Source organism: Leuciscus leuciscus (genome assembly GCF_965113295.1).
Source record: "Leuciscus leuciscus genome assembly, chromosome: 3".
Taxonomy (NCBI): domain Eukaryota; kingdom Metazoa; phylum Chordata; class Actinopteri; order Cypriniformes; family Leuciscidae; genus Leuciscus; species Leuciscus leuciscus.
The window spans coordinates 50,985,512-51,013,262 of NC_138727.1; the positions used below are offsets into that span (position 1 = coordinate 50,985,512).

General features: G+C 37.9%; 1 protein-coding gene across 3 annotated transcripts; it reads left to right on the forward strand.

Annotated features, from left to right (window-relative positions):
- Positions 1-1,701: 1,701 nt before the first annotated feature.
- On the forward strand, positions 1,702-26,987 carry LOC309493879 (uncharacterized protein). 3 transcript variants are annotated; one of them, XM_082163156.1, is made up of 6 exons: positions 1,702-1,793; positions 3,684-3,780; positions 5,969-6,017; positions 6,140-6,217; positions 6,303-6,491; positions 25,933-26,987. In XM_082163156.1, the coding sequence occupies exons 1-5, from the start codon at positions 1,760-1,762 to the stop codon at positions 6,405-6,407; spliced, it is 363 nt and encodes a 120-aa protein (XP_082019282.1). In that variant the 5' UTR covers positions 1,702-1,759; the 3' UTR covers positions 6,408-6,491; positions 25,933-26,987. The 3 variants fall into 3 exon arrangements, with proteins under 3 accessions (XP_082019282.1, XP_082019284.1, XP_082019283.1); XM_082163158.1 differs by lacking the exons at positions 6,303-6,491; positions 25,933-26,987 and adding an exon at positions 6,921-7,729 and having other exon boundaries at positions 6,140-6,211; XM_082163157.1 differs by lacking the exons at positions 6,303-6,491; positions 25,933-26,987 and adding an exon at positions 6,921-7,359.
- Positions 26,988-27,751: the final 764 nt, after the last annotated feature.

Sequence of the window (27,751 nt, forward strand, 5' to 3'; positions counted from 1 at the left end):
ACAAACTTCTCTTGTCTGCGGAGGCGCGACCCCATCCATTGTTTCCTGATAATATCAGAAAGAACTTGAAATACTTTTTGGGTCATAGCCTACAGATAAAAGTAACGCCCGTTTCACACATACTCCGTTTGCAGTGCGTATGCGGTGCAGGAGCAGCAAGCGATATATGCTGCGTTTGCACTTGCAGTGTATAGGACTTCATACATGGATGTGAAATAAACTGACATCTCAAACTGTACACTGGCTCACTTCCAATTATATCAACATGAGTGATTAACAATAAGTAAACATAGCAGCATAGATAACATGTCTGTGCCTGATAGTTAACGCATGGTAAATGCACAGTACACATATCAATATAAGGATCCGAATGAAATCTTACTCTAAACACAAAATACAATCAAATATAGTTGAATCATATCTTAACATAAATGTACATACTAGTGATGTTACATATGACACTGAAGCATCGATGCGCGTATCACACAAGCGAAACAATTTCTAGTGAAGCCCCGTATCGGGGTGTGTATTGGTTTACTAGAGTCACGTGATCGATGACAAACGAAGCCTCACTTTCTCTCCAGTCACGTGCGCGTTTCGCTTTGGGTGTCAGAAGGCTCGAACTCCAGATCGTATTTAACGAGTCGTTGCCTCAGTCTGGTTGATGTGTTTGTGAGGAGAGTGCTGTAGCCTACTTTGAAAGTTAAACAATATATTACATTTAAATAAGCAAAATTTATTTTTCGCTACTTAGGCTATTATTTTTTGTTGTTGTGTCTTTTTGTTTTTGTAAAATCTTTGTACTTTTTGGTGATTTTAGGTAATTTGGTGTTGGTATTGGGGTTTAGGGTGGGATTAGGGGAGAGGGGTGTTGGTGTTTGGTGAAGGGTTTGTATTTAGAGCAATGGCAACATCCAAAAATATAAAAATAATTAAAAACTTTATCAACCTTCTGTCATTCCTACAGTTGATTAAGCACTATCAGTAACAAGTGTCCTAAGCACATTTAATAACAGATGATCCTATCAGACAATGTCCTTATTCATTTTTTGTGTGTGTGTGTGTGTGTGTGTGTGTGTGTGTGTGTGTGTGTGTGTGTGTGTGTGTGTGTGTGTGTGTGTGTGTGTGTGTGTGTGTGTGTGTGTGTGTGTGTGTGTGTGTGTGTGTGTGTGTGTGTGGAGAGAGAGAAATATATATAGAGCCTACATTAGATCTTATTGAATCATATAAGCTCATTTTATATTTTAATTGTCACACTTTAATGGGTAAAATAATTTATTTAATGAACAAATCAAACACAAACATGTACGCTTTTTATTTGTACACATAACATTGAAACTATGGAGTGTGTTGTGGTTGCTTCATCTGCCAGAGCTTCTAACACAGGCTTCTGGCTGCTTTATTTTAAATAAGCACCAGATGGCGCTGCTCTCGGCGCTGTTCTCGACACTCTCGAAGCTTTGAATCTTTTCCCGGAACAGTCAGGGGAAAGCCTCAGTGATTCATGAGGCTTCATTTCCCCATCCCTGGTACATACCAACGATAACTCCCGAAAGACAAGAAATGTAGCAGATTGCTTATGATGAAAGCACACTAAAGGACAGCTATCTTCAATGTAGCCGGGTGGTATCTGAATTTATAAGCTAGAGAGTACTTCCCCTTTAAGAAAAGCGAGCCCTTATGATGACGTCATAATAGCGCGATACAGAGGAAGACGGCTAAAGCAGTGCATGAGAGACGCATTCAGTCGTGTGCAAAGATGTTTATCATCCTTGATTTAATCTATGTTCTATGTAAGTAAATGTAATAATCATCATTTAATCTGGTGTAATAGGCTATGCTCGTTTCATTCTGTGTATGTATACTATGTATTTTTGTGGTTAGAGTTCGAGATGGCTGGAGATGTTTGATTGATGCACGTGACCAGCATTACAAAAGGCTTGTTTGACATGAGCAAAATCTGCGCAGAATCGATCACCGGTGATCAGCGCGAGATGCATGCCGGTTAGAAATGTGTCCGAGTGCGGTCCGCCTTGCTCTGATGTCATGCTGACGTATGTCAAAAATCTCTCGTGAGCGCAAGGCGCACCTGTCGGATTCTGCAGTCGAGCGCAGTTGCTCTCCACTGACTGCGCTGATCAAAAGCATGCTGGGAAACGACTTGCTGACGACACAGCTTGATGTTCATAGGTTTAAACAACCGTGATGTATTGTTCTCTTTTAAAATGTTTGATTTTAAAACTCTGATATCATGTTTTATGTGTATACGTTATGTGTGAATATTCCCAAACTACCTAACAGTGCAATCACTATGGTTTATGCAATGTAATTTTTATTAAAAACAAAAACAAAAAAAACACATGTCTGTATTAAAGAAAAAAAGACTGATAAACATGTATTTGGAATGGAATTAAATAAGTATGCTACTTATGGGTGTCTTGTTCATTATATTTATTTTCATATAAAAGCAACAGAACTTAAATTCCATCCAATTTATTAGCAACACTGGGCACGAGCGTGAATCCGGTGAATCCCGCGATATCCGTCTTTGATCTCGCAGGTGTCAGATCCACTGCGAGAAGAGAGATCTGTCTGGCTTGCCTGCGCTTTTTTCACTCCTCCTCTCACTGCAGCCGCCTACTCTCGACTACATTTCAGGCGAGGCAAGGCGCATCTCAAACAAGCCTAAAGTCTTTATAAAAGAGTTTGGTAAGTTGTTAATGTAAACAAATGTGCTAAACAAATGTATGTGCTAAACAAATGTGAATGAGGTGCATAATGTCGTGTGTATGTTATATTTGATTTTTTTGGCTTTAATGCACATGATGAAAATGCTGACAGTGGCTTTGTGTTTTTGTAGGGTGCCACTACCGTGTTTGTTTGCTTTCAAAGTGTATGGTTTCACCCCGAAAGTGTGCCCTAACATTTGTAATAATTTGTACTTCAAGAAATTGACACTTTATATGGCTTTACTGGTATTTCTGTAAAGAGATTGTTTTGTTAACTATTCATTTTGAGTTTCTACACTTGAATAGTGTAATCTAGTATTTGAGGTTGAGTGATACCAAACAATCACCTGTTATTTGTTGAACCATTCAGTTCAGAGCATTGAAAAGCCTAAAGGACATTTAAACAAGTGATTAAATTAATAGAGAATAATAAAGCCAATCTAAAACGTGATTCAGTGTCAATTCATTTATTTTGTTAACTGGCAACAACATCCATGTAGCAGATTGAAGCTGGTCTAACACTGATGATGTCATCAAGTCGCTGCTCTTAAAGCAGCCAGCACATTTCTACTCTAACATCACATAAGACAACACACTATGATCAGTCAGTTTCAAAAATAAATACAAAACCTGTCCTACTTGAAAGAAAACAATTAAGTTGACAAAAAGATTAAACCCAGACAGTAACATAGTGTTGGCCCAGATCTGGCCCACATCTGGCAAGTGTGGATTCCAGATGTGGATTCCAGATGTGGGCCGGATCTGGGCCAACACTATGTTGCTGTCTGGAAATCTAATATTTGGTTATAATATAGCATAACCAGTGATTTACTGTAAAAGTGGCCGGTCATTTTTGACTCGAGAACACAAAAGGTGTGACAGGGTTTTCAAGCACAAGGGTTAAAGACTTTAATAGAAATAAATAATGCCAATGTTCCCTTTCTTTTACATTAGATGTCTGGAGTATCTGGTTTATCATTGGTTTGTGTGCCATTACTGCAACTGTGGCTTTATTTGGCTTCTTCCTCCTCATCACCATTGTATGCAGAAGGTCAGTGAGCAGTATACTGTATATAATTCATATTCTGACTTTTTATTCTTTTATGGACCTGGTCCGTCCCAGCTAACATACTTTTGTTATAAGAACGTTCTCCTAATATTCAGTGTTGTTTCTGGGAACGTGAAAAATGTCCAGTTTTCTTGACGTTAGAGGAACATGTTTTAAAAGGTATAATGTTTCTCAAACGTTCTTTCAACTTACTTTTGATTTAAAGTTCAACATTATAGGAACGTTGATTTCTAACATTCCAAGAACATAAAAATGTCCAGTTTCCTTAATGTTACTAGAATGTTATTTAAAGGTTAGTGTGGTGTTCCTGAAACATCACCATGTTCTGTATATAAATTTTTCATGCTCATGTTTGTTACAGTCTTCATAAGATACATAAGATATAATAAGAGTTAAGAGCCCAAATAATGGAAACACTAATCACTGTTATGGCGACTTCAAATGAAACACATTAGAGTTAAACCTCTGTTAATTTTCGTCTGACAGAAATAGGGCTGGGCAAAAAAATCGATTTTTCGATTAATCGTTTTTTAAAATGTGGTCGATTCAAAATCGATTCTCAAACGCCAAGAATCGATTTTTTTCCATCTTTATGTATTAGTTTTCCTCCACTGTTCATAGGCTTGCAAACTCAATTTTATAGCTAATGCTGTGAGATTTTATGGTAGTTTTATCTAAATCATAAAATAACCTCAATTAGTGCTGCACGTTTAATCATATCGCAATCGCTATGACAAGCCTATACGCAATTAGGCTATATGACCAAAATGCTGCCAAAATGCTGTCGTGACTGTGACAGAAAAACTTGCGATGATATCGTGCGTGCGCATAAGACAGCACAGAATAGAATTATCTTTCGCGCTTGAACGAAGAACACACACAATTATGCCAAAATGTATTTTTGTCGAGTATCTTTATAACATAAGAGCAGTCTTATGACGAACGTGAAGAGTTGTGCCTCGTGAGAGAATGAGTCCGCGTGTGAGTTCCGCGTCTCTGTCAACAGCGGCTGGTCTTAAAGGGACAGTACACTGTAGCCACTAATTATCTCTGTCATTTAAGTTAATCAAAGAACAAAGAGAACAGAGAAAAACACTCACTGCTCTTGAATAAAGAACTTTTGTAACTTTGATTAGTCAATATATAATTTATAATTAATGCAACACAGACTGTTTGATAATTTTATTAAATTTCTGTATGGCCTAGCTGTTAGACAGGAAGGGCACATATTATATTATATGCAACGTTTTTATATGTGGGTCTTTGTGAGGATTGTTAACCTGTTTGATCAAGACATGCGACTGTTCTGACTTGTCCAATTTTCAGCATCAATTTTTCATCTTGCATCAAAATCCTGTCTATTCATTGTATGCATTTGAAATATTGAGTTGGGTTCTGTTTTAATGTACCCAAGTGTACCTAAAATAAAAAGAGTTTAATATACAGGTTTGTAGCTCTTAATTTCTTTTTATTAATTAAACACTTGAAAACTTGTTCACTTTTTTTTCTTTTCTTTTTCTTTTTTTAATAAATATAGGATTTGTATTTAATATTCATTGAGTGAGTCGAATCGAAATTAATTTAGAATCGAAATAGGAAAAATCGAATCGAGAATCGAAATCGAATCGAATTAGAGCTTGCGAATCGAAATCGAATCGAATTGTAACATCTGAATCGATACCCAGCCCTAGACAGAAATAAAGTCAGTCTGGTTAGTAATAAGTGAAGCTGGTAATGCTGTTTGTGGAGTTGTTTAATCCTCCTCTGCTGAGATCTTCACAGATTTATTGTATTTTCTCTTCAGTTGATTTCATCTGAGACTGTGGCTGAAGTCAGTTGTAGTTCTTGTGTTTCTGCTCGTCTCTCATATTTAATATACACAGGTTTTGTGGCTCAGATAAGGTCCAGTTCTGGTTTATTTCTTTTGCTCTTGGCTGACAGGTGGCCAGAGATGTAAAGTCCAGGTTCAGAAAGTAAAAGTCCTCCTCAGTATTTTGTTTCAATCACCTGGATTTGCTAATTCAGCAGGAGAGAGAACTAATTAGTGAAATCAGATGACTGAGTTCATGGGTGGAATAAACATATGGCAGGACTTTTACTTTCTGACCCCTGGACTATACAACTCTGGGCATAATATGTCACCTTTAATAGGTTTTCTCTCTGTTTTCAGGAGGAAGAAGAGGAGAGAAGGTGGAACTGAAGATGAGAATCAAAAGCAGGCGAGTCGGCAAACACACACCTCCATCTACAACTGCAATACAGTGTGATTGTATTGTTGCATTGAACTATGAATACAACAGTGTATATGAAGCAATATAAGTGTATAAATCTTTCTCTATAGGCGGCTGACGCGAGTGATGATACATACACAGCTCTGGATCCAGCATCCAGAACATCTGACGTTTACAGCACAGTCACAGTCAGTAAATGTCTTTTACACACGTTTACACTCAGATTCAGCAGATCCACACATAAACAGGCTGTTGTTGATCTGTCTCTCACAGTCTGTTCAGTCCAGAGCTCCTGATGACTCCTACACGGCTCTTGAGCTTCAGTCCAGATCTTCTGAATATGAGACTCTAGCAGTGACTTCAGCAGATCCACATTAAACTGTATTACTGCTAATATACATCTGATGCTCCTCACAAACTGATAATCCATCATTATGAGCTCATAAACATCATTACTTTATCAATAACATTCTGATTTCTTAAACTGTGTATTTTGTCATTGAGCTTATAAGAGTTTGCAGAATAGTTTTTTTGTAGTCTTGCAAATCTATATTTTTAGCCTTTATTTCACATTTCATGTTTGCGCTGCATATGCAAATGCGTTTGAGGATAAAACTTGTGCAATTTAAATATTTAAAGTAACATCGCAATAACATAGTCGATACTTCATGAACCACCTTCCACTGTATGAGCCTGACGTGGACAAAGAGAGGAGAAAACACTGTTCAAAACTGCTCTCCATGTCTCCTCATTAATGTCATTACCAATGTCTTGACCAGACGATGCATAGATTGTGTTACGTCCTACGGTGTATTTTATATTTTTGAACATCATGTGTGTCAAGCCACTAGGTGGCAGTAATGTGGTTTCTCTGCCTTCTTCTATGTGCAGGTTAAGCCAGGTGAGGGCGCTCACCGCTGATGACTGCTCGGTTGGGCTTGGTCTTCAAGGAAAAGAAGATCTCCACTGAAGGAAGGCTTGTCTTCTGCTGGTTTGCTTTGTGTGTTGTTGATGTACATTGCTGCTGCTGCTTGGTTCTGGATCATTACAAATCTTATTTTACTTATCCTGTCAGTTGCTAACCTGTTGTGATTTATTACAAAACTTACCCATATTATTTATTTTAGTTGTTAAACGCTCGTAAATAGTGTTACGTTGATGTAGACACTTTTTATTTGCTGAACCCAACTGTTAAACTGTTGATCTGAAACTGTTTCTCTTGTAAATATTGTATATAGACCAAACTTGGAAGTTCTGGGAGTGGGTGCTATTTTTATTTTTGTAATACTATGATTTTCTCCTGTTTAAAGTACACTGTTAGACCTTACCGGGTTTTTTTACAGTAAAATACTGGCAACACTGTTGCCAGTAAAATACTGTTAATTGTACAGTTCTTTACTGTAGTCTAGTTTGTTTCTGTAAAAATGCACTAAATTCTAATTCAAATGAACTAATTACACTTGCAGAAACCGACTGCCTTAAATTGACCAACTGTCATTTAAATGTATGAACTAAAATGTATAATGCATTAATAATGTGAGCAAAGTAAAACTGTGAACTTCTTTCATTTGAGACCACTAAAAAACGATTGTACATAAAAAGATTTCCACTGGACCAACAACTACACAGTCACTGTCTGTTAAATAAAGCAACATGCAGCAAATCATCAATGTTTGTAGATCTTCTCCTGGACTGAAACACAGGCTCTACTCTTCTGCACAATGGTGACCCAAAAAATTAATTTTACAGTAAACTACTGGCAACAGTGTTGCCAGTATAAACCTGTTTTATAACTTACAGTTTATTACTGTTAAAATACATTTTGTGGGTGTGTCTTTTTATCTTACACTGTTAACCCTTTCAACCCCACAGGAAATCCACACTACAAAGAGTAAAAAGTAACATTGAGACAGTGTTGCAGTGAGATAATTAAGGGAATATGTAAGTGATTGTTGAGCATTAGTGATGAACACCTGCTGTTAACAAGCAGAATCACTGAAGAAAAGAGAAACACAAGAACAGAAAATAGAGAAACACAATAACTACGACTGACTTCCAGCCATTACACATTATTACACTTATTATTAACCATTATGACTTTATTTCTGTCATACAGAAGTTGTTATTGAAAATGTTTGTTTGAAGTTACCATTATAGAGATCAGTGTTTGCTTTAGTTGGGATGTTGATGCTAAAACATTAATTTTTCTTTTGCTGCTTGAGCTGTGTTTTTGCAAGTCACACTTGTGCACACACAGTTTATGAATGATTGTGGTTGTAATGCTTATGATGACAAAATCATCATATTGCCTGTTCCTTCACTAAGGAATTAGTCCTTATTCATTCAGAGTTTTATCCTCGATCAAAAGTGTTACATTTGCACCACTGTGAAACTACAGCAATAAATTGCTATGACTCTTTTTTTTAACACATCATGCATAAACCAAAAAAAACAGAGCTACACTATGTTTTAGAAACACAGAGATATCACAATTTAGCACATTAATCTCAACAATGGTGGCAATATTTCTTTTTTTTTGATTATTCATGCAGCAGTGCATGCTGGGAGTTTTATATTATCCTGGAACCCAGCATGCATTGCGACATGAAACTTTTCACCATTGTTGAGATTCATGTGCTGATTGTTGATGTCGGTGTGTGTCTGAGCCAAGCAGGAGTAAAACAAAATTGAATGCACTATATGATTGTTATTTTTCAGAAGACCTGATAACAGAAATATTGATTTCATTTTGTAGATACACAGATTTATGCTAAATATGACATACCCATAATTTCAATGAATATATACAGGAATAATCTGAAAATCAGATAGTCCAAGATGATTGTGACATCATCACAAAAGAATAAAAACACCTGATCATCTTCCTCTTGACTTTTTCTTGCCATAACAAATGTGTTTTATAAACTCACTGTTATAGCAGTCAGAGAGAGATGAAAGGTAAGAAGTTAAGGGACAAGAGACCAACTAAAGCAAATACTGATCTTCATCATGGTGACAACAAATTTTATTATTAACTAAATCTTTGTTAATTCTCAACAAGAACTTTTGTACATGTATGAAAGAAATAATCGTAAACTGGTTTGTAAACTGGTTTCACACTCAGTGGCTGGAAGTCAGTTGTAGTTCTTGTGTTTCTGTTCTTGTTTCTCTGTCCTTCAGTGATTCTGCTTATCAGGTGTTCATCAGTTTCTCAATTCACTCACTTCTTTTCATTCACTCTGTCAAGTGGACTATATTAGTGAACTAATGTAGGGAATAGTGAATGAGGGCCCCTAAAGGAACCTTTGCAAAAATAACAAATATACAGACTTTCGTACGCTCACAAGAAACTTTTCACGTGCGCACAGTTTTTTTGGTAACACTTTACAATACGGGTGCACTAATATGCATTAATTCATGCTAATGCACAGATAATCATGTGTTAATGTATGACTCATGAAGAACTAAACCATTAATTAATGATTACTGCATCAGCAACTAATAAAGATTCTATATTGTTAATATATTAAATAATATATGAATTGTTATTAATTAAATGTGTCATAATGTATTAATTTCTTAATAACATATTTTTTTAACTAAAAGTGTAAATGAATGTGTTAATTACCAGAATTGGTCAAAGCAATGTACTTCAACTTCCAGTTGTCTGCTTTAATAAATCATTAATGATTCACAAATGTATCATTATGTTATGACTTGTTGAGGCGCATGACTATTAACTAATTGTTAAGTAATATGCAATTTCTGGGTTTTGACAGTTGCACATGCAGTGAATGTAATGTCGGTGAACGTGTTTGAAGGATGGGTAAGTTGGGCCACACACAAATATCAGCACACCAGAATCTGAACTCCTGACGCTGTTACACTGTTTAAACTGGACGAGACCAGCTGTCTACACTGGACATGACAGACCATCGCAAGTCCATTTGTCCTTCGTAACAGAACTAGTGTAAGAGCTCTGAGTACGTCAGACAGAGAGTGTGGCATCAGTTTACTGTCGGGGTTTTGTTGTGTAGTGTGGCGCCGCATCCAGTGTAGTATCACTGACTATAATGGACGTTCTATTGTCTTTGTCCAGTCTAGACACAGTGTTATGAAAAAGCAGCGCTCGGCCGCATGTTCTCAGTGTACCACGACCTCAAGCTTAACCTGACATAGTCCTGTGCCATGAACAACAAGGTTCATCGGACTCAGTGAAATCTTGGTTGTAGATGGTTGGAAATTGAAATCTATGGCTTATTGTGGATGTCAAAACCAAAATGGCATATTACTTAACAATTAGTTAATAGTCATGCCTCAACAAGTAAAGTCATAACATAATGATACATTTGCAAATCATTAGCTAATTATTAATTAAAGCAGACAATTCGAAGTTGAAGTACATTGCTTTGACCAATTGTCGTAATTAACGCATTAATTTACACTATTAGTTAATAAAATGTTATTATGGAATTAATACATTATGACACATTTAATTAATAACAATTCATATATTACTTAATCTATTAATCATATAGAATATGTATTAGTTGCTGATGCAGTAATCATTAATTAATGGTTTAGTTCTTCATGAGTCATACATTAACACATGATTATCTGCACTGTTAACCCTTGCTGTAAAAAAAGGCCAAATTCTGACAATATCATACCATTTTCCATTAAAACAGTAATATACCGTAGAAAACAAAACTAGCCTACAGGAATATACTGTGAATTAACAGTGCTCAAAGTCGACACTCAGAGGCTGTTTTCCCAATCACACCCTATACCCTCATTCACTATTCCCTACATTAGTTCACTAATATAGTCCACTTGACAGAGTGAATGAAAAGAAGTGAGTGAATTGAGAAACTGATGAACACCTGATAAGCAGAATTACTGAAGGAGAGAGACAAACAAGAACAGAAAAAAGAGAAACACAAGAACTACAACTGACTTCCAGCCACTGAGTGTGAAACCAGTTTACAAACCAGTTTACGATTATTTATTTCATACATGTACAAAAGTTCTTGTTGAGAATTAACAAAGATTTAGTTCATAATAAAATTTGTTGTCACCATGATGAAGATCAGTATTTGCTTTAGTTGGTCTCTTGTCCCTTGACTTCTTACCTTTCATCTCTCTCTGACTGCTGTAACAGTGAGTTTATAAAACACATTTGTTATGGCAAGAAAAAGTCAAGAGAAAGATGATCAGGTGTTTTTATTCTTTTGTGATGATGTCACAATCATCTTGGACTATCTGATTTTCAGATTATTCCTGTATTTATTCATTGAAATTATGGGTATGTCATGTTTAGCATAAATCTGTGTATCTACAAAATGAAATCAATATTTCTGTTATCAGGTCTTCTGAAAAATAACAATCATATAGTGCATTCAATTTTGTTTTACTCCTGCTTGACTCAGACACACACAGACATCAACAATCAGCACATGAATCTCAACAATGGTGAAAAGTTTCATGTCACAATGCATGCTGGGTTCCAGGATAATATAAAACTCCCAGCATGCACTGCTGCATGAATAAAAAAAAAGAAAGAAATATTGCCACCATTGTTGAGATGAATGTGCTAAATTGTGATATCTCTGTGTTTCTTAAACATAGTGTAGCTCTGTTTTTTTTTTGGTTTATGCATGATGTGTTAAAAAAAAAGAGTCATAGCAATTTATTGCTGTAGTTTCACAGTGGTGCTAATGTAACACTTTTGATCGAGGATAAAACTCTGAATGAATAAGAACTAATTCCTTAGTGAATGAACAAGCAATATAATGATTTTGTCATCATAAGCATTACAACCGCAATCATTCATAAACTGTGTGCGCACAAGTGTGACTTGCAAAAACACAGCTCAAGCAGCAAAAGAAAAATTAATGTTTTAGCATCAACATCCCAACTAAAGCAAACACTGATCTCTATAATGGTAACTTCAAACAAACATTTTCAATAACAACTTCTGTATGACAGAAATAAAGTCATACTGGTTAATAATAAGTGTAATAATGTGTAATGGCTGGAAGTCAGTCGTAGTTATTGTGTTTCTCTATTTTCTGTTCTTGTGTTTCTCTTTTCTTCAGTGATTCTGCTTGTTAACAGCAGGTGTTCATCACTAATGCTCAACAATCACTTACATATTCCCTTAATTATCTCACTGCAACACTGTCTCAATGTTACTTTTTACTCTTTGTAGTGTGGATTTCCTGTGGGGTTGAAAGGGTTAACAGTGTAAGATAAAAAGACACACCCACAAAATGTATTTTAACAGTAATAAACTGTAAGTTATAAAACAGGTTTATACTGGCAACACTGTTGCCAGTAGTTTACTGTAAAATTAATTTTTTGGGTCACCATTGTGCAGAAGAGTAGAGCCTGTGCTTCAGTCCAGGAGAAGATCTACAAACATTGATGATTTGCTGCATGTTGCTTTATTTAACAGACAGTGACTGTGTAGTTGCTGGTCCAGTGGAAATCTTTTTATGTACAATATTTTTTTAGTGGTCTCAAATGAAAGAAGTTCACAGTTTTACTTTGCTCACATTATTAATGCATTATAAATTTTAGTTAATACTAAAATGACAGTTGGTCAATTTAAGGCAGTCGGTTTCTGCAAGTGTAATTAGTTCATTTGAATTAGAATTTAGTGCATTTTTACAGAAACAAACTAGACTACAGTAAAGAACTGTACAATTAACAGTATTTTACTGGCAACAGTGTTGCCAGTATTTTACTGTAAAAAAACCCGGTAAGGTCTAACAGTGTGTGCATTAGTTAAGCATGAATTAATGCATATTAGTGCACCCGTATTGTAAATTGTTACCGGTTTTAAATTTTTTTTACATTCACCCGTTACAATATCCTATTTGTGTAAACTATAACCTATTTATAACCTATTTGTGTATTTCATTTGTGCGTCACTGCCATTTTAATATGAAGAAAAACCAGAGTATGGATGCACTTGAATGAATAAAGCTGCTAAAAATGTGGCTTTCATAAGGGCTGTATAAAGGCTATCCCTCTGTTATTTATTAGTTTGTCGTTTTTTAAAGCGTGAGCTTTATATCCAAAGTCATTTATGTCTATGGCTCTGCTAACAATAAGCGCTGTTAGAATTGGAAAATAAGCATTTTTCCGTAAGGATGCAGGAAATCCGACAAAGTGGTAAAGTAAAGAGGGTTTTGATCTTGTGAAATATGACATTTTAGTACATCTTACTCTCCCAATAATTGTCATTAGGGACAATGTAAATATACTGCCCAAACGAAATCCAAATTTGATCATTTTTTACAACATTTAAACTTGGCACATGCCGATGCACACTGAACCTATTTCACGGCGCGGTTTCTCGGCCGACACAGAGTTAAATTCGTTAAAGTGGACATAAGGTCTTGAAATATGACGTACTGCACAAACAAAAGACACATTTTGAGCACATTTCCTGTATCAGCCTTTTTTATGGACCCTTGAACTTGGCAAATAGGAAAATGCACACAGCCGTAATGCGCCATCAGCTCATTTCACGGCACGGTTTCTCGGCCGCCACAGAGAATGCTTTAAAGTGGACATAAGGAAAATGAAAACCAACTAATGAAATGAAATGAAAACTATTGAAAGCCACTTATAGAGCAAATATGTTTTTATTAATTCATGCGCATCCACACTCTCATTTTCTTCATAGTAAAATGGCAGTGGAAATACAAAGGAAATATGTTAAAGACAGTATACATGAAACATAACTTGTAACGCATGAGCACGAAAAAAACCAAACCATCAAACAACCAAAAAATCATGTGCGCACACAATAGTTTATCGTGCGCATGCAAAAGTCTGTATATGTTTATCTGCAAAGGTCCCTTTAGGGCTCGTACAGACTGTCAAATCAGTAAAATTATGTGATACAATAATATTTTTCCCTTATAAATACCATGTTGAAAAGAATTATCCAGAACGTAACTACTTTAAAATCTCTGATCATGTGATGGTCAGATCAAATTTACAGTAGAAAGTTTAGAAGTAATTTTTAGGATCATGTTCATTTACTCTGAGTGGTTTGAGAAGAGGTTTGTAACAGTGGCATCTGTGTGCAAATGTTGATGCTGACACTTCAGGTTCAGGAGACACAGAACTGTTTAATTTCAAGCATGCAAACATGTAGAAATTGATGAATATAATTTGGTGGCAGGTCAGCTGGACATGGTAAGAAACTGAAAAGCTTCTGTGTTGACTTACATCATTAGAAAGCTAAAGACACAATAATCTGATGTTACTATGAGAAAAGACAAATGGAGGGAAATGTGAAGTCCAGAGGAAAAGGCTTAAGCGTATGGCAAGCCGTTTTAACTTTTATTCATTTCCAGGATATTAATTGTTGATATCAAGAATTGAATTCTTGATATCAACAATTGAATTCTTGATATCAAAATTGTAATTCTTGATATCAAAAATGTAATTCTTGATATCAACAATTTAATTGTTGATATCTGTAATTATATTTTCACTGGTGAAATGTCACCATAGGCTGCCATTCGGTCCGTGTAACGCTTCACAATTCAGTTTTCAGACCATACAATGCAAATGCAAAAATGAAAAATTGAAACCAGACATTCATTTTCTTGTTTTTCCAGTTACATTATCAATGGATATTTGCCTTTTTCTCCCCTTTTTCAATTTTACTTTTGCTAAATTGTGACTTCAGAAACAAACATTCGAATAAATGAAATCTAACCGATTTTCTATTTTTCCATTTTTCGTCTTGTAATTTGCGCCGTGGGCGGTACCATTAGCACGGGGGTGTGGCCGTGGACTAACTTTACTATCATTTCATTGATGTAACTGCTTCATTTACACTGCATGCACGTTTGAGGAGAAGTTTAACTCTTTCCCCGCCAAACACGGAATTTTCCGGGTTTTATGAAAAAGCGCTTCCCCGCCAAACACGGAATTTTCCGGGTATCCGTGTTTTAGGTGGTATACGGTAAGGAAGACCCGCGCGCATGCTCTGAAAGAGTACGGAACTTTTTGATCAAAGAAACAGACTGCGATCGGCTCAAACATGAATGGAGTAGCGAGAATGTAACGTTAGGTCAAAATATCTGAAATGAAGAGGTTTACGGCTGATCAAGTACTGGAGGTGTTGATGGACTCGGAGTCCGATCACTCCTTATTTGATCATTCTGAATCTGATCGGGACGTAGTAGTTAGTGAGAGAGATGTTCATTTCACAGAAATATCTTTATGCACAATGTTGGATAATATATATATATAAACACTATAATGTTTGTGTGTGAGTGTGCATGTAGGCTATTTGTGTGGCTGTGTGCATAAATATGAGCGTGTAATGCCCAAATTGTTTCTCTCTTTGTGCACATTTACCACACTGTAATATGTATTTACAGGTGGAACTATAGATATAGAATATCGTGCAAAAATGGATGATTATGGCTTACATCTTATGTAAACCCCAAATTCTAAATTAGAATATTGTGAAAAGGTTTGCATAAGCTGTAAGCCATAATCATCAAAGTTATAACAAATAAAGGCTTGAAATATCTCACTTTGCATGTAATGAGTCTACATAATATATTAGTTTCACCTTTTAAGTTGAATTACTGAAATAAATAAACTTTTGCACGATATTCACATTTTTCGAGTTTCACCTGTGTGTATATATATATATATATATATATATATATATATATATATATATATAATGTATGTGTGTGTGTGTGTGTGTGTGTGTGTGTGTGTGTGTGTGTGTGTGTGTGTGTGTGTGTGTGTGTGTGTGTCTATGTCTTTTTTATTAAAGTAATTCCAATTATTCATATAATTATTTAAAGGTAGAACACAGCGAGGGGGAAATGTTTCCACATCCTGGGAAATGTTACTCAGTGTACCACTCAAAAGCAAATTACAGTGCCTAAATTTTATATATTTTAGATTTATTTATAATTGTAATTTATTTTGGAAGGTTTTATATATGATGGAAAAGACATCTGAATGTATTCTGCTTGAAAATGCACTTGTTTGATAAAAATGCCTTTTTCTCAGCTTTTTGTCCAGAATGTTGTGTTTTTGACAAAACCTATCTATGTTCAAGTGGCAATAAAAAAAGAAAAAATGAAGATAAAATAATTTTTATTTTTTTTGTTTAAAAGCAGACGCTCAGATCTTTATTTTGATATGTAGCATGTTCATATATTCATAGAACAAAATATTCTGTGGGCCATTAAAATTTAGCTAAAATCGTCAAAAACCCTGGCGGTGGCTGGCAACTTTTCAAAAAAATGCTGGCGGGGAAAGAGTTAAAAGACGGAACACAGGACGACATTTTTCTTAGCCTACTAAGCAAAAATATAGAAAAAAAAAAAAGCATATTTGTATATGTACACTATAGTTAGCTAGCCTAGTATCGCCTCATGCTCATATCCCGGCGAACTGCTTCTATTGTAATGAACAGACTAGAGTTCTAGTAGTAGTATTCGCTTGGTAGTATTTGTATTAATACGGTCAATACAAACAGGTAGGGCAATGTGCCAAATCATACCCAGGCCACCGGGATTTCACTTTTCCCGGCTGCTCCCGATGGCCGGTCCGAGACTGCCTTATAATTTAGTACACATAGACTATAAGCCTAATAATAAAAGTTATGGCACTTCGAGTGAAAAATGTTGTCCTGTGTTCCGTCAAATATCCATTGATAATGTAAAAAAAAAAAAAAAAAAAAAAAAAGAATGTCTGGTTTAAATTTTTCATTTTTGCATTTGCATTGTATGGTCTGAAAACTGAATTGTGAAGCGTTACACGGACCCCATTCAAAAGCAATTGTTGATATCAAGAATTTATTTCTTACTAGTAGAAATATAATTTTTGATATCAATAATTCAATTGTCACTAGTTGAAGTGTCTATTCTTGATATCAACAATTGAATTGCTACTAGTAAAATTTTTCATTTTTGATATCTGAAAATGTGTTTCTGATATCAATATTATTTCAGATATCTAAAATGGCTTTCTTAACAATCACATTCATGATATCAGAAATTAACATTGTCACTATAGTGAAAATGGAATTATTGATATCAAAAATGAACATTGTTACTAGTAGCAATTCAATTGTTGATATCAAAAATAAAGGTTTTTACTAGTAAGAATTGTATTTCTGATATGTCAAATTGGAATTTCAACTAGTAAGAAATCAATTCTTGATATCAACAATTGATTTTGAATGGCAGCCTATGGTGACATTTCACTAGTGAAAATACAATTACAGATATCAAGAATTATAGTTTTTATTAGTTGAAATTAAATTGTTGATATCAAGAATGATCATTTTAACTAGTGAAAATTTAATTGTGGATATCAAGAACATTGTTACTAGTGGAAATGTAATTTCTGATATCAAATATAGCCAGTGTTACTAGTAGAAATGTAATTCCTGATATCAATAACCATCATTTTAACTAGTGAAAATTGATTTGTTGATACAAGGATTCATATCCTGGAAATGAATAAAAGTTAAAATGTCTTGCCATATTAGCGTGCATGAGACGCACTCTTAGCATGCGATCAATGTTCACTGTAACCACAGTCTAGCAGTTTAACTTGTTCAAACCACTCTTTATCTCCTCAGACTCATGGGTGTTAGTGAGTCAGCAAGACAGTTTCTGAGCAGCATTAGAGCATTAACGCATTATTCTTTTCTAACAACCAAAGACAATAACAAACCTTTTTAGTAGCTTTATTGCTATTCTTTAATCCAGCAAGAGTCACAGTGTTAAATATTATCTGATCGCTTTTGATCAAGGAGTGGATGGGCATTTTTATGTTTCCTGACACATATGGTCTAATATGTTCTAATGTTATACTAGACTATCAGTGATTGTTACATACACTGCATTAACTGTAATGTTCTCAGTTAGGTTTTTGATTGTTATAATGGCGATGGAGTTCAGAATGAGTTTTCCTCTCATCTTTCTGCTCATGACTTCTGGTGAGTCACAGTTATTTAAAGGGTGCTATAAGTGATGTTTTTTGTGTTTTTAAATCATGCATTAACTCAATAAAGAAGATGTTTAATTAAGTATCCACGGTCCACCAGTCAGAAACACTTTCAGTCTGTCAGTTATTTTGCATGTTACTAAATGGCTGAAATCGCTTAAATCACCGTTAAATGGTTGATGTGTTTGTTTTTCACAGTTCTGTGTCAGCGCGATAATTTCTGCTTTCTACAACAGCAACACCCTCAGTGTGTGTGTGTGTGTGTGTGTGTGTGTGTGTGTGTGTGTGTGTGTGTGTGTCATCTCTTTAGCAGCAAATTGTTCATATTATTGAGTTTCATTAAAATAACTCAAGCTTTGCTACTTATCTTTTATTTTGTGTTGCAGGAGTTTTTGGAGACGTCTGGAATGTGACTTATGAAACTAGATCAATATATGCTCTCAAAGGATCCTCAGTAAACATGTCATGCACATATACATACCCTCAGCAGTATAAACTCACAGATACATTTTGGATAAAGTGTGAGAAACAGAACAAACCAGAAGATATCAAAAGTTTAAAAGAATATCCAGAGTATAAAGACAGGGTTGGATACATTGAAGACAGACAAAAGAAAACTGCCGTCCTCAGACTGCACAACGTCACTGAAAACGATGAAAGAGCATATTGTTTCAGATTAGTAACTGCAACTGAAGGACACAAATGGATTGGTCAACAAGGAATTCTGGTAATCCACTTCCATCCTTCATTTCCATTATTTATTTAACAAAAAGTTGTTAGTTTCAGGACATGGTTAGATATGTTTCCTCCAGGCCTTCAGGTTCAGACTCCACAGCTGGTGCTGGAGAAAGAAACGCTCAATCTGACATGTAGAACCACCTTCAATCACACACATGAAGTCCCTACACTCAACGCAAAACGTAGGAAAAATAGTCTCAATCGTTTGTGCCATACATTTTTTGTTTGTGCTGCTTCGGTTTTCTTAGATATTAAATAAATATATTTATTGGTCACTCAGCTGATCATCTTTTATCATCAAACGTGATTCTCTATCTGTCTTAACTTCCTTTATGCTGATGTTGTGAACACTGGTACACTTTCACAGACTCTTCTCTCTCATAATATGTAAACATTAACAGTTTCATATTTCAAATAAATATGGAATCATCCCAGAAAATACTCCCAGCACACAAATCCACCGGGTTGAAATGTTCATATTACATACATCTTAATATTGAATGTTGTTTCTTGAATGATACGTTATCATAATTACATAATTAATTAATGATAATTCTTTATTTGGTTTTTCATTTTGGTTTTGTAAAGAAATAATTAGATGTTCTACTTAAAAATAAATAAAAATAAGAAACGGTTTGATTTTTTTCCCCCCATTTTGTTTATGAAAATAATTTATTTTTTTTTTTGTATTTTTTTTATGTGTGTAAAAAGAGATTATGCTTTAATATTTGTTTTGCATAAAGTGGGCGGCCCTGAAACGCCCTTCAACTCCAATCCTGTCTTGCCTGTCCCATCACAGAATAAGAGTTAATCTGATTAGTTTCAATAACGTTTCTTCACACTGTTTGGCTGTTGCATTTAATTTTTGCCAATAGACATCTCATACAGAGCACTGTAACAACAAACTTCTCTTGTCTGCGGAGGCGCGACCCCATCCATTGTTTCCTGATAATATCAGAAAGAGCTTGAAATACTCTGTTATTTTTTTGGTCATAGCCTACAGATAAAAGTAACGCCCGTTTCACACATACTCCATTTGCAGATGTGGGCCGGATCTGGGCCAACACTATGTTGCTGTCTGGAAATCTAATATTTGGTGATAATATAGCATAACCAGTGATTTACTTTAAAAGCAATTTTTAAACGGCCGGTCATTTTTGACTCGGGGACACAAAAGGTGTGACAGTGTTTTCAACACAGCACAAGGGTTAAAGACTTTAATAGAATAAATGATGCCAATGTTCCCTTTCTTTTACATTAGATGTCTGGAGTATCTGGTTTATCATTGGTTTGTGTGCCATTACTGCAACTGTGGCTTTATTTTGCTTCTTCCTCCTCATCATCATTGTATGCAGAAGGTCAGTGAGCAGTATATACTGTATATAATTCATATTCTGACTTTTTATTCTTTTATGGACCCGGTCCGTCCCAGCTAACAGACTTTTCTTATAAGAACGTTCTCCCAAAATTCAGTGTTGTTTCTTGGAACGTGAACAATGTCCAGTTTTCTTGACGTTAGAGGAACATATTTTAAAAGGTATAATGTTCCTCAAATGTTGTTTCAACTTAGTTTTGATTTAAAGTTCAACATTATAGGAACGTTGATTTCTAACATTCCAAGAACATAAAAATGTCCAGTTTCCTTAATGTTACTAGAATGTTATTTAAAGGTTAGTGTGATGTTCCTGACACTTCACCATGTTCCGTATATACATTTTTCATGCTCATGTTTGTTAAAGTCTTCTAACTGATTATTATAATATTGCTGGATCTCATGCTGCAGTAACACGGGGTTTTTGATGTGAATATATTAATGGTACAACACAGTTATTTGATTAAAATGACATCAGTGCATCAGTTTATTTCATGATGATTATTAAACCATCAACAGGTAACCATCATCACCTGATCTCATTTCACTTTAGCTTTCTTTGCTGCTGCAAATGTGTTTGACAAACACACTGTCACAGCGGCCAAAACAGACAAAAGATATAATAAGAGTTAAGAGCCCAACTAATGGAAACACTAATCACTATTATGGTGACTTCAAATGAAACACATTAGAGTTAAACCTCTGCTAATTCTCAATAACAACTTTTGTAGACGTCTGACAGAAATAAAGTCAGTCTGGTTAGTAATAAGTGAAGCTGGTAATGCTGTTTGTGGAGTTGTTTAATCCTCCTCTGCTGAGATCTTCACAGATTTAATGTCTTCTTTTCTCTTCAGTTGATTTCATCTGAGGCTGTGTCTGAAGTCAGTTGTAGTTCTTGTGTTTCTGCTCGTCTCTCATATTTAATATAGACAGGTTTTGTGGCTCAGATAAGGTCCAGTTCTGGTTTATTTCTTTTGCTTTTGGCTGACATGTGGCCAGAGGTGTAAAGTCCAGGTTCAGAAAGGAAAAGTCCTCCTCAGTCTTTTGTTCTAATCACCTGGATTTGCTAATTCAGACAGGAGAGAGAACTAATTAGTGAAATCAGCTGACTGAGTTATAATAATATGTCACCTTTAATAGTTTTTCTCTCTGTTTTCAGGAGGAAGAAGAGGAGAGAAGGTGGAACTGAAGATGAGAATCAAAAGCAGGCGAGTCGGCACACACACACCTCCATCTACAACTGCAATTGTATTGTTGCATTGAACTATGAATACAACAGTGTATATGAAGCAATATAAGTGTATACATCTTTCTCAATCTGACGTTTACAGCACAATCACAGTCAGTAAATGTCTTTTACACACTTTTACACTCAGATCAGGGCCGTATTAAGACAGTGTGGTGCCCCTGGGGCCACTATACCTCAAAAGCCTATGAGCCTATGCATATGAGCAGTGAGCATATATTCAAATGTCTCAATTCAAAATGTACATCAATTCATTGACAGCGTCAATTCACATTTGCCCAAAAAACCTTCATTAATGTCCTCTTCCTCATCCGAGTCTTCCTCGCTCCTGTCTCCCCCAAGAAGAACATCCTCATTCGCCTGGCTGTCATCGCCGACGCCTAGGCTAATATTAGCAGTAACGGTGCGTGTCTGTCACATTCACGGTCTGTCATCGTCCTGTCTGCACTACAGTTCCCAGAATCCTCCTTGTTTCCACACCTGAACTCACTCCCTTCATTACCCACCTGTTCATCATCATTATCTGCATCACCTGTCTTGTGTTCATCTGTGTGTTGTGTGTGTATTTAAGTTCCTGGTTTTCACTCTTCACTTGTCGGTCAATGTTTATGTTTGGGTTAAAGTCTATGCTCTGAGCACACGCTCCCTGTTTCTTGTATTTGCTATATTTGAGAATTAAAACCTTTGATTTATCATCTTCGTGTTCGCCTCCTACATCAGCCTTCACCGCTTGTCCCGTCCAGCACAGAGCCTTCACCGCTGGTCCCGTCCAGCACAGAGCCTTCTCCGCTGGTCCCGTCCTGCACTGAGCCTTCACCGCTGATCCCGTCCAGCACTGAGCCTTCTCCGCTGGTCCCGTCCAGCACTGAGCCTTCTCCGCTGGTCCCGCCCAGCACAGAGCCTTCACCGCTGGTCCCGCCCAGCACAAAGCCTTCACCGCTGGTCCCGCCCAGCACAAAGCCTTCACCGCTGGTCCTGCCCAGCACAAAGCCTTCACCGCTGGTCCTGCACAGCACAAAGCCTTCACCGCTGGTCCTGCCGCCCAGCACCGAGCCCTCATCGCTGCCCAGCACCGAGCCCTCATCGCTGCCCAGCACCGAGCCCTCTTCGCTGCCCAGCACCGAGCCCTCTTCACGGTCCCCATCAGCCCAATCAGAGACTGTTTTTAGCCATCCTTCTCCTGTACCCGGGACTTTCCCCAAGTATTTTTTTGGGGGGGGGGGGGGCATATGCCTCCGTCCTGGCCACTCGAGGGACCACGGCCACCCGAAGGGTCCTCACCGCCGTGGTCGCCAGAGGGGTCCGCACCGCCATGGCCACCCGAAGGGTCCGCACCACCAGGGCCTTATCCTCAACCTGCACCGCCTTGGTCCTGTCTTCAACCTGCACCGCCTTGGTCCTGTCTTCAACCTGCACCGCCTTGGTCCTGTCTTCTGTCTACACCGTCGTGATCACCTCCTCCTCTGTCTGTCCTGCCACCATCCTGGAGTCCGTCCTTCTGAACCTGTTCCTCCTTCCCGTCACGGACTCCAGGATGCCCACCCCCCCTCCCGTATGCTGCCTTCTTCGGCGCGGGACGCGCCTTGCGGGAGGGGGGAGTAATGTCACATTCACGGTCTGTCATCGTCCTGTCTGCACTACAGTTCCCAGAATCCTCCTTGTTTCCACACCTGAACTCACTCCCTTCATTACCCACCTGTTCATCATCATTATCTGCATCACCTGTCTTGTGTTCATCTGTGTGTTGTGTGTGTATTTAAGTTCCTGGTTTTCACTCTTCACTTGTCGGTCAATGTTTATGTTTGGGTTAAAGTCTATGCTCTGAGCACACGCTCCCTGTTTCTTGTATTTGCTATATTTGAGAATTAAAACCTTTGATTTATCATCTTCGTGTTCGCCTCCTACATCAGCCTTCACCGCTTGTCCCGTCCAGCACAGAGCCTTCACCGCTGGTCCCGTCCAGCACAGAGCCTTCTCCGCTGGTCCCGTCCTGCACTGAGCCTTCACCGCTGATCCCGTCCAGCACTGAGCCTTCTCCGCTGGTCCCGTCCAGCACTGAGCCTTCTCCGCTGGTCCCGCCCAGCACAGAGCCTTCACCGCTGGTCCCGCCCAGCACAAAGCCTTCACCGCTGGTCCCGCCCAGCACAAAGCCTTCACCGCTGGTCCTGCCCAGCACAAAGCCTTCACCGCTGGTCCTGCACAGCACAAAGCCTTCACCGCTGGTCCTGCCGCCCAGCACCGAGCCCTCATCGCTGCCCAGCACCGAGCCCTCATCGCTGCCCAGCACCGAGCCCTCTTCGCTGCCCAGCACCGAGCCCTCTTCACGGTCCCCATCAGCCCAATCAGAGACTGTTTTTAGCCATCCTTCTCCTGTACCCGGGACTTTCCCCAAGTATTTTTTTGGGGGGGGGGGGGGGGGGGGGGGGGGCATATGCCTCCGTCCTGGCCACTCGAGGGACCACGGCCACCCGAAGGGTCCTCACCGCCGTGGTCGCCAGAGGGGTCCGCACCGCCATGGCCACCCGAAGGGTCCGCACCGCCAGGGCCTTATCCTCAACCTGCACCGCCTTGGTCCTGTCTTCAACCTGCACCGCCTTGGTCCTGTCTTCAACCTGCACCGCCTTGGTCCTGTCTTCTGTCTACACCGTCGTGATCACCTCCTCCTCTGTCTGTCCTGCCACCATCCTGGAGTCCGTCCTTCTGAACCTGTTCCTCCTTCCCGTCACGGACTCCAGGATGCCCACCCCCCCTCCCGTATGCTGCCTTCTTCGGCGCGGGACGCGCCTTGCGGGAGGGGGGAGTAATGTCACATTCACGGTCTGTCATCGTCCTGTCTGCACTACAGTTCCCAGAATCCTCCTTGTTTCCACACCTGAACTCACTCCCTTCATTACCCACCTGTTCATCATCATTATCTGCATCACCTGTCTTGTGTTCATCTGTGTGTGTATTTAAGTTCCTGGTTTTCACTCTTCACTTGTCGGTCAATGTTTATGTTTGGGTTAAAGTCTATGCTCTGAGCACACGCTCCCTGTTTCTTGTATTTGCTATATTTGAGAATTAAAACCTTTGATTTATCATCTTTGTGTTCACCTCCTACATCATCAACCCAGAACCTGACAGTGTCCACTACAGCGGCAAAACTCTGCTCAGTGCAACGCTGTAACGTCTCCGCTTTGGGGTGTGTCTGTTGTGAGTGTGTTTAATCTAAGTTTTTTTCAACACACGGACAGTATAATCATCAGCGATGCACGTGATTACATTTAGAAATAGACAAGCTTTGTTTCCAAATGCACCAAGCAAAGATATCATTTCAATTTTATACATTTTTACAAATCCAGCCAATATAACAATGAACACATCCAAAATAAAATCTTTAACATATATAACAACTGCAAACTGCAAAGCGTCTAATTTGTAAACAAAATTATTTACGCACTAAATCTAGCATAAACCCCAGCACAATTTGCATATTTTTAAACTCAAAACAGACATCACATCCCGAACCTCACAGCAATTGGCTGCCGACCGCGTTTTTCGCTTGATATTTGCATAAAGTCGAGAACTGCCCAACCTTTTGACGCTCTCGGTCGCTCTCAACGCTTTCTCCGGTCCGCTGTCAATCCCAAAATGCATTGCGCAAGCGTGAAGCTCGACTTCCATAGGAATGAATTGAAAACGCTCGCTCCGCTCGCTCCGTGCCAGTGGACACGCACCGTAAGGGCTGCAGCATCTCCCCCGCTAGCGGCGCTAGCGCCGGCGGTACCATCTGAGATGCTAGTGTTACCCTCCCCACAGTTAGCTCCGGCTTCGTCAGACTCAGCGCTGCTAGTGATAGCAATTCCCGTGATGTTCTCACAAAAAACTAGTGATGTTCTCACAAAAAAACTTTCGATCCCTGGAAAATTTTTTATTGTAGCTAAACGTTTAGCGTCCTTGTCTTTCTTTAACTTTCTTTTTGCAAAACCACTCAATTGACGTCTGTCCATTTTGGATTTAGATTCATTTTCTGTAGCCGTTAAAAAAATGACACATTTGCGCGTACTTGTTGTGGACCAACTCAACTCTGACAGATTGGGGAGGGAGGGGGGGAGTGATAGTGGTTATGTAATCTTTATTTATTTATAATTTATAATTATTATTTTTATTGTTAAATTAGTGTTCATAAATGAGTTATGTATGGTCTTTCAAGAATTTCAAGTTAATAATATAACAATTTACGAAAAATATTTTTAAAGCTTGTGTCATGTGGTGCCCCCCTAGTGGTTGTGAATGGTTGGTGCCCCTGGGCACTGGCCCAAGTGCCCTTATGGATAATCCGGCTCTGACTCAGATTCAGCAGATCCACACATAAACAGGCTGTTGTTGATCTGTCTCTCACAGTCTCTTCAGTCAGAGCTCCTGATGACTCCTACACGGCTCTTGAGCTTCAGTCCAGATCTTCTGAATATGAGACTCTAGCAGTGACTTCAGCAGATCCACATTAAACTGTATTACTGCTAATATACATCTGATACTCCTCACAAACTGATAATCCATCATTATGAGCTCATAAACATCATTACTTTATCAATAACATTCTGATTTCTTAAACTGTGTATTTTGTCATTGAGCTTATAAGAGTTTGCAGAATAGTTTTTTTGTAGTCTTGCAAATCTTCATTTTAGCCTTTTTTTCACATTTTATGTTTGCGCTGCATATGCAAATGCATTTGAGGATAAAACTTGTGCAATTTAAATAAGTAAAGTAACATCGCAATAACATAGTCGATACTTCATGAACCACCTTCCACTGTATGATCCTGTGACGTGGACAAAGAGAGGAGTAAACACTGTTCACTGCTCTCCATGTCTCCTCCTCATTAATGTCATTACCAATGTCTTGACCAGACGATGCATAGATTGTGTTACGTCCTACGGTGTATTTTATATTTTTGAACATCTTGTGTGTCAAGCCACTAGGTGGCAGTAATGTGGTTTCTCTGCCTTCTTCTATGTGCAGGTTAAGCCAGGTGAGTGCGCTCACCGCTGATGACTGCTCGGTTGGGCTTGGTCTTCAAGGAAAAGAAGATCTCCACTGAAGGAAGGCTTGTCTTCTGCTGGTTTGCTTTGTGTGTTGTTGATGTACATTGCTGCTGCTGCTGCTGCTGTTTGGTTCTGGATCATTACACATCTTATTTTACTTATCCTGTCAGTTGCTAACCTGTTGTGATTTATTACAAAACTTACCCATATTATTTATTTTTGTTGTTAAACGCTCGTTTAGATATTGTTACGTTGATGTTGACACTTTTTATTTGCTGAACCCAACTGTTAAACTGTTGATCTGAAATTGTTTCTCTCGTAAATATTGTATATACACCAAACTTGGAAGTTCTGGGAATGAGTGCTATTTTTATTTTTGTAATAGTATGCTTTTCTCCTGTTTAAAGTAGAGAGGGAGTCGGGGAACTATTTAGTTGTTTCTTTCCTTAAGGTAAGTGTAGATAGTGTTTTTTTTTTGTTGTTTTTTTTTGGCTTTTCCCACTCCTTAAGTTATTTAACACTTCCTATACTTGTGTTACACCAATAAACCTTGTTGTACCACATTTCTGTTGTTTTTTGGAATGTTTATAATTTAGTTATCATTAACTGTAATGTTGCTTCCTCTATCAGACTGGGTGGAACGTAACAATTGTCAGAAGATGAAAAAAGCAAATTAATAATTATAATCAGAAATTGACCCTTTAACACAAGTATCCACACACAAAATTGAGTCCAAATCCAAAGGGAAGGGCGCATTGGGAAAGTCGATAGGCTAAATGCTTTAATGCACACAATCTCTAATTTGTGAATATCTGAAAAAGTATTTGCTGTCCAATAATATATTTGGAAATTAGGAAGAGCCAGACTACTAAATTCAGATTGCCTTATTATTCCAAAGAAAATTAGAAATAGAGCAATCAAGTGCAACAAAAAATTACTTTGGAAAGAAATCTGAATGCATAAAAAAAATAAAAAAATAATTGGGTATAAATCTTTATACAGTTAACCCTACCAACTAGAGAGATAGTTTTGGAAAATGGATGGATGGATGATTCAGCTGCAGGCGCCATCTTCTGGCGAGACGTGGGAATTAATTCGGCATGACATTATGGGTATTCTCTATCTGTTGAGTGTACATCAGTTGCACATTCATTATTGCGGTGCATTGTGGGATTGAATGAGTGCACTCGATAACATCCACTATGGTTTAGGACACCATTACAAATAACTGTCCCATCAAATAGTGCCCGACTTAAGGGTGTAGGGGGCGATTTCAGACACAGTCTCAGTTTTTAAGTGCTCTTGAAGACCTTGATTAGCTTGTTCA